Source organism: Dermacentor andersoni, chromosome 9 (assembly GCF_023375885.2).
Source record: "Dermacentor andersoni chromosome 9, qqDerAnde1_hic_scaffold, whole genome shotgun sequence".
Classification (NCBI taxonomy): Eukaryota; Metazoa; Arthropoda; class Arachnida; order Ixodida; family Ixodidae; genus Dermacentor; species Dermacentor andersoni.
In genome coordinates, this window is record NC_092822.1 from 40,609,649 (window position 1) to 40,624,922 (window position 15,274).

General features: G+C 46.9%; 1 protein-coding gene across 1 annotated transcript; it reads left to right on the forward strand.

Annotated features, from left to right (window-relative positions):
- Positions 1-153: 153 nt before the first annotated feature.
- On the forward strand, positions 154-11,101 carry LOC126527715 (uncharacterized). The gene is made up of 3 exons (XM_072284504.1): positions 154-256; positions 8,564-8,855; positions 9,912-11,101. Exons 2-3 carry the CDS (start codon positions 8,574-8,576, stop codon positions 11,040-11,042), a joined length of 1,413 nt encoding a protein of 470 aa, XP_072140605.1. The 5' UTR covers positions 154-256; positions 8,564-8,573; the 3' UTR covers positions 11,043-11,101.
- The last annotated feature ends 4,173 nt before the right edge of the window (positions 11,102-15,274 follow it).

Sequence of the window (15,274 nt, forward strand, 5' to 3'; positions counted from 1 at the left end):
CGGAAGCGACGGCGACAGGAGGCACGCTGAAATATCAGCACTCTCTAGAGGCTGAGGCCGCCGTATCGCACTCGCCGAGCCAGGGGCGTTACAATGGCGCAGCCGGAACCGCCATCTACCCGAGCCTGCTGCAGGTTTCACGCCGCTTATCAAGGTTGTCTTGGGTGCGGCGTTTTTTTCTGGAGCCCGCTTCTCTCACGCAGCGGCAGCGACGGCGAAAGGACGCACGCTAAACTACTCTCTGGAGGCTTTGCAGGTTGGTTGTAAGCTTTTTACATAAAGGGTACGCATATGCACCAGTAATGTCGTAGCTGTTGCTGCCTTGAGTTTTGTATGCAGGTAAACTGTGACATTTTCTTTGTTTTGTGAGTTGCGCGATTCCTTCTTTGTTTCTGAGCACAGGAAATGTGACCTTTGTGGTATCGTTTGTATAACTGAAGCCAAGGAGGATAATATCTCGGCTGGCTTAGGCGGCGTTGTGAAAGCTCTTATCGAAAAGCTACCGAACACATCAAAGCCATAGTGAAACTGTTGGCTGACTCGGAGGAAAAACTTGATACTTATTCATCTGAGGTAACAACTGAAGTTGGCAAGGCCGCTTCTTCGATCCCGTAAATACGAGCTAAACTCGCCAGCATTGGCGAATGTACGGGCTTCATGAATGAGTGCTTTGAACGCTTTAAGGCACACGTTCAGGTATTTCGTCAGGAGTTGACTTAGGCAAAGGCTGAGAGTGCGCAGTGCTGTAAGGACAACGAGGAGTTGCAGAAGGACCTTGAGGGAACTGTCAGACATACAGACAGACGCTCGTCATCTCATGACCAAGAATGATCCCTTTTTAATACACCGTCGTGGAATATGTACAGCCAGAATGGTCACATGACTTGTGTCAGAACTGGTCAAAGGAAATGGAAAGCATTGCGCTTATCTCCGCGCGTGTCTGTGGCACAGGTACACACAGTGCGTATCGGGACGACGCCACATCTTCCCCGTTTTACAAGCACTGTGTGCCTACCAAGAAAGGAAAGCACTATACAAATCATGTCGAGTCATTTCGGCGCTCGTATTACACGCCGATATCCCGTCGTTCTTTGCTCCGGTCTCGAAAGTTTCGTTCGGCGGAAGGGTCTTTTGGGTGTCGGACGATTGCTCAGCCACGATGTCCGCGTTGTCGGTCGCGTCCGTTGGCAGGCTGCTTTGTTGAGGCTGTTCGGCCGGGACGGGACTGGTTTCTCCTACGTTTGGGAGCGGGAACAGATTGCGTCTGTTTCTGCGTATGGTGTTCCCTGCAGTCTGGACCCAGTAGGATCTTGGTGTCTTCCCAACATAGCTAATACTTACATGCTTTATGAAAAACCGCGTTGTTTAATATGATGTGTTTATTTGAATAATGATAGAACATCGAGTTTTTGTGCTTTGTAAATGTTTTATTCATTCATTGCTGCGAAATACCCCATGTGTATGTTTATGTACCGCTGTCTTGGGTTGCCTGTGGTTGTTTTTGTTTTGCTTTAGGGGCGATGGGGCTAGTCAAGTTGCCTTTATGCGTTTTTCCCGTCGTACACAGCCACAAATGCGCGTTCCTAATGTACCTTGTGGTTAAATAAATAAACTTAAACATAATACGACACACAGCCCTGAACGACCAGCTACGAATAGCTATGAAGATGTACCATGCCTCCTCGCACAGAACTTCAGGAATGACGTTGTGCATCTCGAGAAAAGTTTAAACTTCAAGGTGTTTTTAAATTACATAACACGGATACCATGTGCCCCTTTTTAAAGACAGGTGAATAATGTCATAACGCACAGGTACTTTTTATTAGAATAAAGGAATCGTGCAGAGAGTACCACAGAACTCGACAGCAAGAAACCCTGGGCGTCGCACTAGCCGCATTGTTGAAATCGCGGTCATGTGCAACGAGCCCTTTGAAAATTGCACTGCGACGCGTGTGACCATACCGATATTTTTTTTTTCGTTCCAGTCGGAGCATGTGAAACAGCCATTGTCCATACTTTTTTCGCGTCGGATATGTTTCTAGCCTCTTTCATTGGGCGGTCCCAAACAAAGTGGAATCTATGTGAACCAATCCCGAAGAAGACTAACATGGGTGGTACCGGTACCGGTGATAATATGATGCGGTAACGTTGTTCCCGGTATCAGTACTACCAGTAGTATGGGTACCGGCGGTACCGCCGCAGACTACCACCACACTATAGCCTTCTTTTTTCTTCGTGGTAGCTTCGTGGTAGCTTCTTGGTAAACTTGTTGAGACGGTGCGCCTCAGGTCGAAGATGCAAACGCTGTCATATGAGACTTCGCAGACCTCTCAAAGTAAATTCTATAGTTGACACACCCAATTCTTACCACAAACTCGCACAGCCAGACTGCCTTTCGGCGACGACAAATGGAGGTTTAATCGTCTTTGAACGTTTTTTTTTTTTTGGCGCACTTGCGGTGCCGGTCCTAAATGTCGCCAGTGGCAGATAACACAGTTGTTCTTTCAGGTGGATTACTCGAAGCGGTGGACATGCACGAGACATCGATATATATATATACATAACCGACTAAAATAAAAAAATATACTCGTTTGGTTTTTTAACTAACTACATTATGGCGCTTATTGAATTTTTACGAATTATGCAATTATGAAAGTATGCAAGGCATAGCCATTTGGAAAGAATTCCGAGGAAGACATGGCTTTAAGATATGTGCCATCAAACTTGCGGTAAGAGGAGATAGAGATAAGAGGGAGGCAGGGATGTTGACCACTCGAGTTCAGTTAGCTACCCTGCGCTGGAGGAAGGGAGTGGGGGAATAGAAAGAAAGGACGGAAAGAGAGAGATGGGATAGAGAGAAGTCCACGAACAGCACTACAGAGTCAAAGGCACTCGTACAAGCTAGACTTTCTCAGGAAGCCCAGAGTGCCTTTAGTGCCTTCTGAGCCGATGATCGGTGGGGACGGTGCTCTAGTATTGTCTGTTCACTCAGAAGACGATCATCTACTTTCCTGAATGCGTTGGTCATAGATTGTCTTTGTGCTTCAAACTGAGGACCATGGCAGAATAGGTGGTAAATGCTCTCCCTGCAGCCTTAGACATCACATGCAGGACTGTCAGCCATTCCAATGAGTGCTGAATAAGTTTTCGTGAAGGCAACTCTCAACGACAACCGACACAGAAGAGACATTTGATGTCGGTGCAGTCCAGCCGGAGGTATGAGTTGCAGTGAAGGCTTGAGTCTGTGCAGTCTGGTGCACGTCGTATGTGCGATGCTCCACTCAGCTAACGAGACTGCGCGTGGTAGAACACCGAACCGTCTCGCAGCGTCTGTCCTTGAGAGAAGAATGGGGACGCAGTGGTCTTCTTGGTTTGACGGCTGAGCTGCCTTATCTGCGTCATCATTTCCTATTTATTTACCTATCATACCTCAAAGTTCCCTGAACAGGACTGTACATGAGGGGTGACATCACACTGCATGAGGGGTTACATTACACGACATAACGTTACACGAGGGGTTACATGACACCGAAATGGCTTGATATCCAGTGAAAAGTGATATAACGACCCTTTTTTCTCAAATGATGAATGAGTTCCACGATTTCGCACGTCAATTGATTGTGAGTTCCATGTCGGAGAAATGACTGTAAACATTGTAAGGCCAGCCTTGAATCACAGAAGACTGCCCATTTTTGAGGACTCTCTGTGTTGATCGCACGAAGCGCACCCTGGATAGCCGCGAGCTCTGCAGCTGTAGACGTAGTGATATGGGAAGTCTGGAAGCGTTGTGTTATTCTCCTTGTTGGTATAGCTACAGCGCCAGCCGAAACTAGTCATGTGGTTGAGCCATCAGTATAAACATCTATGCAGTCGCTGTATTTCTCGTGCAAAGAGTAGCAAAGTAAGTTGCTTGAGTGAAAATAACGGCAAGTCTATCTTTTTCTGAAGTCCTGGGATTGTGAGGTTTACTTGAGTACGGCTCACACACCATGGACTAATCGAATGTTTTGCAGCAGGTGGGTACCCTGAAGTAAGAGAGGCGTGGTGCGCGAAGAGAGTTGCACGGAATGTCGGGTGGGACCTTTCTACTAGCAGACTTGCGAGGTAGTGGGCGGGGCGAATTGTAATGCGCACACACATTTTTTCAATGGTAATGTGTGTTCCTATACTGTAATCTTGAGCGATTGTAATAACTTTTACCGTTGACGCGCTGTGCGGTAGACCAAGGCATATTCTGAGGGATTGGGCTTGGATACCTTGGAATGTATTCAGGTTAGTTCCGCAGGTGTTGGGGATGACCGGTAGGCTATACCGCAGGAATCCAATAAAGAGGACCCTGTACAGTTGCAGCATAAATAGTATTGACACACCCTAGGTCTTTCCAGGGAGTAACCTAAGCGTATGGCAAATTCCCATCAATCGTTTTCTCACATAATTCACATGAGGCGTCAGGAGAGATTTCTCTGAATATAACCACTCCCAAACATCTGTGACTTGTGCTGTACGAGATCAGCTGCTCGTAGACGGATATCACTTATGGAGACATTGGTTTCGTGGTGAATGCCACTACTGCAAGCTTTTCACATGGTACTTGAAGTCCTTGTTCTTCAAGCTACGATGATGTTAAAGTGTATGCCTTCTAAAGCCGCGTGCGCAGCTGAAGTCGCGTCACACCCGATGTCCAAATACAAATGTCGTCGGCATAGATGGAGAGCCGCACGGTGCATGTAAGGATGTCGACGAGTAAAATGAGTGTTAAATTGAGGAGCGTTGGGTTCAGTACTCCACCCCGAGGGACCCCACGGTTACTGTAAAGCAGGGAGGTTAGGCCATCTTCTGTAAGTATGGAAAATGATCTCCTTTGCAGGTAGCTACTAATCCAGAAGCAGATGTTGCCGCCAAGTCCTACTGCCTCTAACCTGCTGAAGATCACTTCGTGTGTTACGTTATCATATGCTCCCTGAACATCCAGAAACGGGGCAGCAGATAATCTTTTGCAGAATTTCTGGTGCTAGACCTACGTGACCAAGTCGATAACGTTGTCTATGGAAGAACGGCCATGCCTAAAACTTGTAATTGCGTCTGGATATACCTAGTAATGTTCGAGGTACCATTCTAATCGTGCTGGAACCATTCTCTCTATTAGCTTTCCGATGCAATGGTAAGAATGCACTTTTATTCCTTTGACTTCTTTAAATAAACAGCTTGTTATGCATTGGCTGGCGAAAGTAGCTGGAACACCCTTGTATGTGGTCGCACGTTTGGAGGATGAATATCTCGAAAAAGTGGCACCTTGGAAATCGGTTCCAAGCTGGCACGACGCGCATTGAAAACTCACCCGCTAAAATTAGTAAATATCAATGAGTCGTAACGAATTTAATTAAGAGTAATGAATATTTGTTTGAAATAATTACTCCCGCATTTCTATTTCTTGTGCAAAAAATGTCCGCCTCTTTGCGGGATATAACCAAATGACTAGAACCACGTGATCTGTTATAGGCAATATTTAAAGGTTCTCTATATTCTAAAAGCTAAAACTCGTGTTATATCGCACTTTCGTTCGCAAGGGAAACCGTTCAGAGCGATACCAAAACATTTCCACAATACGCGAAATTAAACTCGTTTTTTTTTCTTTCCTGTCTTTTTTCTTCTTTTTTGCATTCCGGCATGCTCACTCCGTTAAGCGTGTTTGTTAAGCATGATCTGAAGTGAAGTGAAGTCGCTAAAATGACGGTGGACGAAGAAGGAACCCACACACACAGGGCGCCGTGTGTGTGTGTGTGTGTGTGTGTGTGTGCGTGTGTGTGCGCGCGTGTGTGTGTGTGTGCGCGCGCGCGTGTGTGTGTGTGTGTGCACGCGCGCCTGCGTGCGTGCGTGTGTGTGTGTGTGTCCCTTCTTCGTCCACCGCCGTTTTAGTGCCTTCACTTCAGATCAGACCTCGCTCCGGGCATATTGTGGCGTCTGATTCCTGGTGCAGAACTGCAACGTCGTCTTCTAGTTGTTTTCATTTTGCACTGGTGTTCCCTCACCACCACATTCAGGCGTCTGTGGCTTTGACCTGCACCTAAATCTGAGTACGCCAAGCTTACTGCACTTCGTCCCCGCCGGAGATGCGGTCGGGAATCGAACCAGTCACCTCTTGGTGGGCAGCGGTTCACCAAGGCCACGTATACACACCGCGTCATGGGTGCAGGCGGTGTACACAAGCAACACGTCATACAGAGTACAGCCGCCTGGCGGAGCCGCCCGGATATAAAGCTGTTCCGATAACTCCGGTCCACAGTGGCGGCATTCGATGAATATGTTCTTATCAGTCTCACTTTGTGTTCGACTGCTCAGGTGAGCAAAGAGTAGCGCTGAGTGATACTCGCAGATTCAATAAAAACGAACAGAAAAATCTGCTTTTCCGATAATATACCGGCTCTTTGTGTTTTTCAGCACAATCGGCCTACCGATAAGCCAACGCGAGCCATAAGCATGCAGCTTCGAAGGTGCAGTTTCGAAGGTGCAGCCACTGTCGCCTTTGAAATGCCGGAGCCATATTCATAACTGTGATACTTGATTCACTTAGTGAGGGCTCTCCCAATTGTGTTCATAATTTTCTTAATTTTAGTTTATAGTCCGCATCATAACGAAGACTTCTCGGAGAAATATCCGTTCATTGCAGTCCTTTGGTCCTAACCCTTTTCAAGTATAGACATAATTCATACATGATTTATTTCTTTTTATTTCCATTCATTTCTCGTTGGCATTCCATCGACGCAGTGTCCTAAACGTGCAATCTAGAATGTGTTTAAAATTATCGATGAAGAATTTCCACAATTCAGAGATAAATAACATGAATTTCTTTTATGATTGACAAGTGCAGCTCTCACTGTAGAAATACCATTGAAGCAAGACAAAGGTCATCAGCAATTTTTCTAATTATGCCCTGAAGATGCGCTGTTGATTGTTGGAGTATTCAAGTAATCGTCAAGTCTTGTATGAGAAAAACCAAGTCTGGCAAATTGTTAGTCCCGTTTTGGCAAATTCCATATATTGCTCTAAAGTAATATTTAAAATTTACTATAGTCAGCTACATATTCCTCTTAAGCGGATCAGCACGCCCTAAGATATTCCACGAGGAACCCCCTACATAATTTCGATAGGCATTAAACGCGTATTCTTTAACACTTATAGACAGGAAGCCATTCGCTAGTCTTGGCGAAAACTGCACCAAAACTGGTCACCCATGTGTGCCGAGTGAGCCGAACCAATTGTACTTCTGCAAATTTCCTAATCTTATCATTCACTCATTGGCCACTGATGACATCAATAAACTAGGGTTGTTCGAATAGCGAAGTTATCAAACTTGATCGAATAGACATACTCGAGAAAAGTGACCTCTTGGTTGTGAATGAAGAACCGAATTTATCCAGCTTCAAAACCAACTAAAATAGGAAGGTACCGCGGTGCCTAGCAACGAAAAGCTTGTTTATGTCATATGTTCATCGTAATGTCATTGACAACTGTATGTCAGGCCAACTCAGAAGCTTGTGAGACAACAGGAAAATTGATAGTATCCAGTGCACTTTGACAACGACAAAAATGAAAAAAAGGAACGACTGGTCATTAAATACGCGTAGTAAAGAGTACAGCAGCACGACACATTCTGTCTACAGGCTAATCACCGTCAAGTGTATCACCCATGTCATGAGGCCTCATGTGACTAAGGGTCATGTGACTAAGGGTCTCAAAAGAACCCAAGCCACTTTACTGCTCCGCATTCGCACGGGCTCTGCTCGTACCCCTGCGTGGATGTGTAAGACTGGCCTGGCGTTGTCACCATTATGTTCAACGTGTGGTGTGTGCGGTGACATAGAACATTACCTTATGTGCTGTACTATGTATGACGCGGAAAGGAGCGTGTTATTCGGGTCCCTCAAGAGGACAGGAATTCCCCACAGTTCTATACAGGACATTGTTTTCCCGCGCGGGAACCGGTTAGATAGGAAGGAGGTTTCTCGCCTTCTTTTAAATTACCTGCAGGACACGGATTTGGCCTCCACATGGTGTGACTATGTGTAGTGTAGTTGTGAGGTCTGTGTCTGATTTATATGATTTATGTATTTTAAGTGTCGCTACGGTGGAGCAATTGCCGGCAGCTACTGCAAGGCTAATCCCACCAGTAGCCTACAACCACTCAACTCAACTCAACTCAACTCAAGCCACAGCATCAACAACAATAAGAGCATCACCCATATTAGGCGCCACAATCGACAGAAAGAAGCAGCTGTTCACAGCGAGTTAGACGCTTTGCCGTATACCTTCCTCCTACAGTTTTCCAACGAGGTCGCGGGATCGAATCCCGGCCGCGGCGGCCGCATTTCGACGGGGGCGAAATGCAATAACACTCGTGTACTTAGATTGAGGTGCACGTTAAAGAACCCAATGTGGTCGAAATTTCCGGTGTCCTCCACTACGGCGTGCCTCATAATCAGGAAGTGGTTTTGGCACGTAAAACCCCATAATTTATTTTACAGTTTTCGATGCCATGAATGAACACTTGGATGACATGGCGCAGGCTTGCAATCATGCCGGATACCACGTACCGCATGTGCGGATTCACGAGCGGCCTCAACTGGCGGCCCGTCAACTTCAAGCAGCGCCTGCAAACCACCAGAGTCTGCCGGCTTTGCGGAGTCGTGCCGCAAAGCATAGCCGTGCTGCCTTGTACGCACTTCCTGTGCGACTCCTGCCTGGACGGATGCGCCAGTGGGGATCGCCACGCCTGTCCACTGGACAAGATCTCGTTCGAGGCCGAGTCGGACATCTCTTGGATAACGTTTCACCAGAAGCACATGGAAAAGCTGCAGGTGCGGTCAGCCTCTTCCTCATTATCATCATTATCATCCTCATCCTCAGAAGCATATTCATTCGCATCATAAGCATCATCATCACTGTCATAATCAAATTATTGTTCACTGGCAGGGGGAAAGCTTCTCTCAGCGATATCCTATTACTCCTACAAATCTGCAACATTGACGAAGTGCACGGAGTGCTGGCAGTCCGCGTCGAAGCTAGACGCAACATTATGGTCGATTCGTTCGCTGCTGCTGCCACGCCGAGCAGCGTCTGTGTGTTTTGTGGTGCAATTGTAGATGCGGTAATCACTGACGGCGCCGAGCAGTGTGTCTTTTCCCAAGGCACGCAAAACCGTGCTATTGCTCGAGAAACTTAGTGTAACCGCGTTCAAGCACGGCAAGTTTTTCCGGCAACTACACTCATGAAACACGAAAAAGTGACTGTGAGGCATGCTGGTTAAACGAAGCGTCACGAAACCTCGCTGCCAGGGTCCGGTAGACCAGTACTAGTTAAAACGCCTTGTTATATACCGTGTACCGGACACGATAAAGCTAGTCTCTGCTATTCAAAAAACTGTCGGTTACTTCATCCACGCATTACACGCCCTGTCCAGCTCACTTGTATTGCGTAATCTTTTATATAACAACTGCTACGCCTGCTTGCTCTGTGATCAGCAATGCTGCCCAACCATACAGTTGAACACACAACCTCAAACCACTCATTAAGCAGAGTCTTTGCAAGAATTTATTCAGGCAGTGAATAATCAGCCAAAGATGTTCTTCTACAGAGCCCACAGGATGATAGTTTAGCGACAGTGCACTAGTCGGCTTACACATTTCTGTCGGGGAATTTTTTTATGGGTCCTGTTCGACCACAGCAATGAGTTAGAAAGCGTGGTTCTCTACAAACATAATAGAGAGGGAGATAAAGAGATGGTCGTGCGGACATATGAACCTCCTCCTGAGTGGGACACGGAAACAAAAGTTGAGCCTTGCGAGTGTTATAGAATTTACTACCTTCGGAAGAATGCAGCCCTTACGGTCCCTCTCTTTTTTTCACCTGTAAAGGTAAGCTGCTGGAACGCCCACAGCGGGTGCAACTTCGTAGGCCCAGCCGTGGAGCTGCTGGAGCATTTCGAGAAGCACTGTTCCTTCCATGCCACCACGTGTCCTGGCTGCCGGGACACAGTGCTGCGTAAGGACCTGCCGAGGCACTATGCAGCTGGATGCAACGGCATTGCTTCACTACAATCTGGTGTAGCCGGGAGCATCTCCTCACTCGGCATAGCCCAACCCAATGCTAAAGACGCCGGAGTGCGTGAAGTGGCGGCCGACTGCTCTTGCCACGACATGCTGACGTCCATTCAGGGCCGAGTCAACGACCTCGCCGAGACCCTGGCGAAACTCAGCTCCAGGCAACTTGAAGAGGAAGCGATTCACACGGACCCGAGCACCAGCCGGGGCGCAATGAGACGACCGGCCGGGGCCTCTGTGCACGATCTGACGTCGTTGCGGGGAACCGCGGATCTCCGGGATCTCGTGTCAGCGCTGAACGAAATGAAGGTCATCGTGACACAGGGATTCCGGAAGATGGAACGAAGAGTGCGGACGGAGGACCTCCAGGGTGGCACGTCATCGACGCAGCGCTCGTGTTCTCAGGGGGCGGTCACCAGCCGGCCAGCAGAGAGTCTACTGGCTACCCGGTCTGGACTCCTCCAAATGGCGGGCAGTTCTGGTGGACACCATGACGTCCAGAGCAGTGAGACTTCTGAAGAACTCTTTGTGTTCAGTGTGCAGTATAAGCCGTGGTTGGTGGCGGAGAAGAGCAAGGGGCTGAAGATAGTCTGGCACCAGATTTTTGCCGGCGGCGAAGATACCGGCGTGTGCGTCAGGTGCGTGGTGCAGAGGAACGCGGGCTTCGTCGCCGTCTACGCGATGTCTACGATGCCTGCGAGGTGGAAACTGCCAGTCGTGCGGCCCTTGCGCGCCGAAGATTTGAGTTCGCCGCACTTGAGGGAGTGGATCGTTGAAAAAGCGAAGGAGCCGAGTCGCGAGTTCCTGCCCGTGTCGGCCTACGCTCCGGACTTGCGCTTGCGGTGTCTGCTGGACGCGTCCGCCCTGGCGGGCAAGACGAACGCGGAGGGTGAAATTCGAGTAGATTTTCTCGTGATACTGGAACGGCGTTTTGCCGCGACGTGAAAGAGTGCGAAACGCTCAGCGTTCTTCAATGAACGTTTCGTGCTCGTGGGCAGCAGTTCTTCCGCTGGGTCGGCACTTTATCATTCTGGCAAAGAAAATGTATTGTTACATTGAATGTTGCAGTGCAGTGGCAAGAAACTGGTACAGTGCTTGACATCAACACAAAAAACGTTGCAGAATGTTAAAGAAACATCCCGGACCGGGACGAATTTTTTGTTCAACTGGAAAGCTTTCTTTCTGAAAAGCCCCTATGGGTCGCTTTTGTAGCTTCGTGCTAAAGAACAGGTAGACGTCGATTTTTCACTTTCAGAAATTCTACTCCACCTTGCGGACTTCCGTAGGAATGATTTGCAATATTCAGTGCCCCAGTGCTTAGAGCTGTTCATTTATTCGCCCTCGCTCTGCGATTTGCTAGCCTCTTAATTAGCTCAGATGGTAGAGCGACCGCCAGGAAAAAGCGTTGGTCCCAGGTTCGAATCCCGAACTACGACAAATTTTTCTTCAACTGCGTAGTTTTTTTTCTGAGAAACCTGTATGGGTCACCTTCGTAGTTTCGTGCAAGAAAACGGCTGGATGCTATTTTCTTTCCTTTTCAGTCTTTACTACTACACAGTTAAATGAACCAGGCATTATTTTGCAGAAATGAATGACATCACGAGAGTTGGCGAGAACAAAGAGATGTCGCCATGCATATTTCATTTTCACAAGCTTGCTGTCTTCCCCAGCCTCCACTCACAGAAGGAGTCAGCTTTTTCATATTCTAGAAACGTAATTTGCAGATAAATCTTTATATTTTTAGCCCGTGTCCCTCCAAAGGACTCTGTAGCGGTTATAAAGCATTGTAACCCTGTAATCTGAAATATTTTTCAGTTTCGTTGCCTTAGCTAATATAACCAAGAAAAGTCGTTGGTTTCCGGATCAGTCACAGGCAGTTACTCAAATAACCACAGTTTCGCAATTTTAAAAAATATACTCGGGGTCACATAAATTTAAGCTCCCACGGGCCAATAGTACCAATGGTCTCAATTAAGCGAAAAAAATTTTGGGCGTGTACAAGGGCTTAATTTTAGAGGGATAGGATTAGGAATTTCTAAAATCTACAAGCCGTTAAACCGCTCTTGTCCACGTTTAATGAAAGAAGAATATTTTTTCAAGAAATTCATGCTAAGCTTCTCAAAGCAAATATTGATTCTCTTTCACAGAAACATTTTCCCTCGTCAAATTAACATTTCGCTGAAAACTCAAAATATTTGGGACCCCCCCTAAATCTGCCCTTATCGAACACACCCGGTTTCTCTGTTGTACTCGGGCCCCCTCTCCGTGAACCGCTCGCTGGCCTTAACTTGCTCATCAAGACACGAGCTAAAATTTCATTCAGGATTGAGCATCACAGGACGGCAAGTAAGATGCTAATAAGGAATACGCAGTTGAGTGTTTTTTTCTGCGTCTCTGTCGCTGTATTTTGCAACGCTATGTTAAAGTAATGCATTCTTTGCCTCTTACGTCGGGTTTACCGACGCTGGCTGCTGCTGCGTGGCTCTTGCCAAATGCGTTGGTCATACTGAAAGTATTGTCGTCGTCACACCAGAACTGTAACACCATTGTCATCACTGGTGACGACTTTCTAATAGACAGTTTTAGAATTTTAGAATAGCGTCTGTTGCCTTACGTGATCATTAAACGTTACCACATTGGTGGGACGTTACGGTTCGCGTCCTTCCAAGTCTTTTAGTTTACCGTATGGAAACGCAAACGTAAGCAAGACGTTATAAAATAGGGCGCCGTCTGGTGCCTCCTGCCACACATATCCAAGCCAACACGATCCACCAGCAGCCATCCTGCTGTTGTTATGTGGACGCGTCTCGTTAGGCCTACGGGCGCCAGAATCACCGAACGATCTCGAAAAATGGACGCGCTATGCGCTCATAACTAGTCTTTCAGGTGAGTGTAGAGAAAGCAAAAGCTCATTACGATAGTTGCAGGCGGTCAACACGAGTGAAAGTCTAGCCATCACGAGAATTCCCGCTGAAGCGAGAGCCACGGGTGCCGCCATGTTCGACAACGCTATTTCTTAGCGTCTGTAAACATTACGAACTTTAATCTCGCCAAATAACGCACGTTATCATAGCGCACGTAAACCAGAGAAATCTAATAACGTTCCGAGAATGCGGATTGAGGACGACGCTACTTCTTTATGTACGTAATGAGTTTACGTTCGGTTGCAAACGCTATTCTAAAACTGTCTAATGTCTTGCCCGATTGGCCGGTACTAGACATAGTGTCCACAAAAACCCCGATATAATACGAATTGAGGCGGCACGCGATGACAGGTGATGCACGTAGTGCGGACGTGTGCTCCATAGACAACACATCATCGTCATAGTTCCATCGTTCTCATCTCATCGGCTTCGAGCCCCCGTTTGACCCTTCCTTAGTTTTCAGGTGATCGTCGTCTTACCGCTGCATTCACTGTCGCTGTTAAAGCGGTGTCATATCGTCGTCATCCCGCCTCCATATTCGAGCCGTCATCGCCATGCAATCATCCATCCGTCCGTCGTTCTCAGTCCAACGTCGCCCTGCATTTATTCTCATTGCGTAGTCACAGAGTCGCCTTCATGCGGTCGTGGTAACGCCTCACGGAGGCGATGGTCGTGCTCGTTCTATCGTCGCTATCTTGTAGTAGGAATTTCAGTGTAATCACGCGCGATCGTCATCATTACTTCGCTGTCATGCGCGGCATGCACGTGATCGAGAGCAACAAGTTTGTGTAGAGCGAGACATTTCCCAGTGAGAATGTGTCCAACTGGGAGGCGCGGTCCGTACATGTACTTCATAGTCGCTAAGCAGGTGCAGCGTTCATTACCATTGCTACTGAAAGCTTCGCAAAAATCAATTGTCATAGCGCGTTGGATCCGCAGAATATTTATTAGATTAGCATTCTTTGCCTATTTCGTGCGCCTTGAGATCTATCTATCTATCTATCTATCTATCTATCTATCTATCTATCTATCTATCTATCTATCTATCTATCTATCTATCTATCTATCTATCTATCTATCTATCTATCTATCTATCTATCTATCTATCTATCTATCTATCTATCTATCTATCTATCTATCTATCTATCTATCTATCTATCTATCTATCTATCTATCTATCTATCTATCTATCTATCTATCTATCTATCTATCTATCTATCTATCTATCTATCTATCTATCTATCTATCTATCTATCTACCTACCTACCTACCTACCTATCTATCTATCTATCTATCTATCTATCTATCTATCTATCTATCTATCTATCTATCTATCTATCTATCTATCTATCTATCTATCTATCTATCTATCTACCTATCTATCTATCTATCTATCTATCTATCTATCTATCTATCTATCTATCTATCTATCTATCTATCTATCTATCTATCTATCTATCTATCCTTTTTCGATGATCCAGTGGCCCAAGTTTTCTCCTGGCTTGGGCCAGTAGGTACGTGCTCTTGGACGTATTGCCGCCGTAGCCGTTGCACCGCCGTCATCCAGGCTTTGTCATCCGACACTAGTCACGTCGTCGTTTTCACGCCATTGTCGTCGTACAGTCGTCAGGCATTCGTTGTCGCGCCGTCGCCGTGATGTCGTCGTCGTCGTTCCACTCGAACATTGTTATCCCACTCTCAACAGCCGTCGCCGTCACAAAGTCGTCATACCATTGCCTTCGTGTCGTAGTCGTCAGGCTGTCGTTTTACCACGTTCGTAACTACAGGATCGTGATACCAAAGGCTTTATGCCGTCGTCAAGATATTGCTTTCGTCGTTCCATCGACGTCGTTTCCTTTCATTAATACTAGCGTAATCATGTAGTCGTCATTCTATTGTTAATATACCGCATGCCATCGACGCCATGCCGTGGTGGCTGCCATTGTCGCCATACAGTCGTCGGGATGCCGTCGGGCTTGTTTTATCGCCGTCACTTCAGCTTCATCATACGACTATCATTTGCTGTCGTAGTCTCGCCATCGTCGTAATACACACCTCGTGACCTCATTGTCCTCGTATTATTTTCATGCCATTGTTGTCATTGCGTCGTCATCATGAATTCGTTGTCATACCGTCACCGTCCTGCCGTCGTGATCACGTTGTCCTTGTTATTTTCTAGGCACTATATACTTGTGGTTCCAGCGTCGTCTTTCCTTATCCGCCATTTTAGCGTAATAATGCTGTCGTCATTCA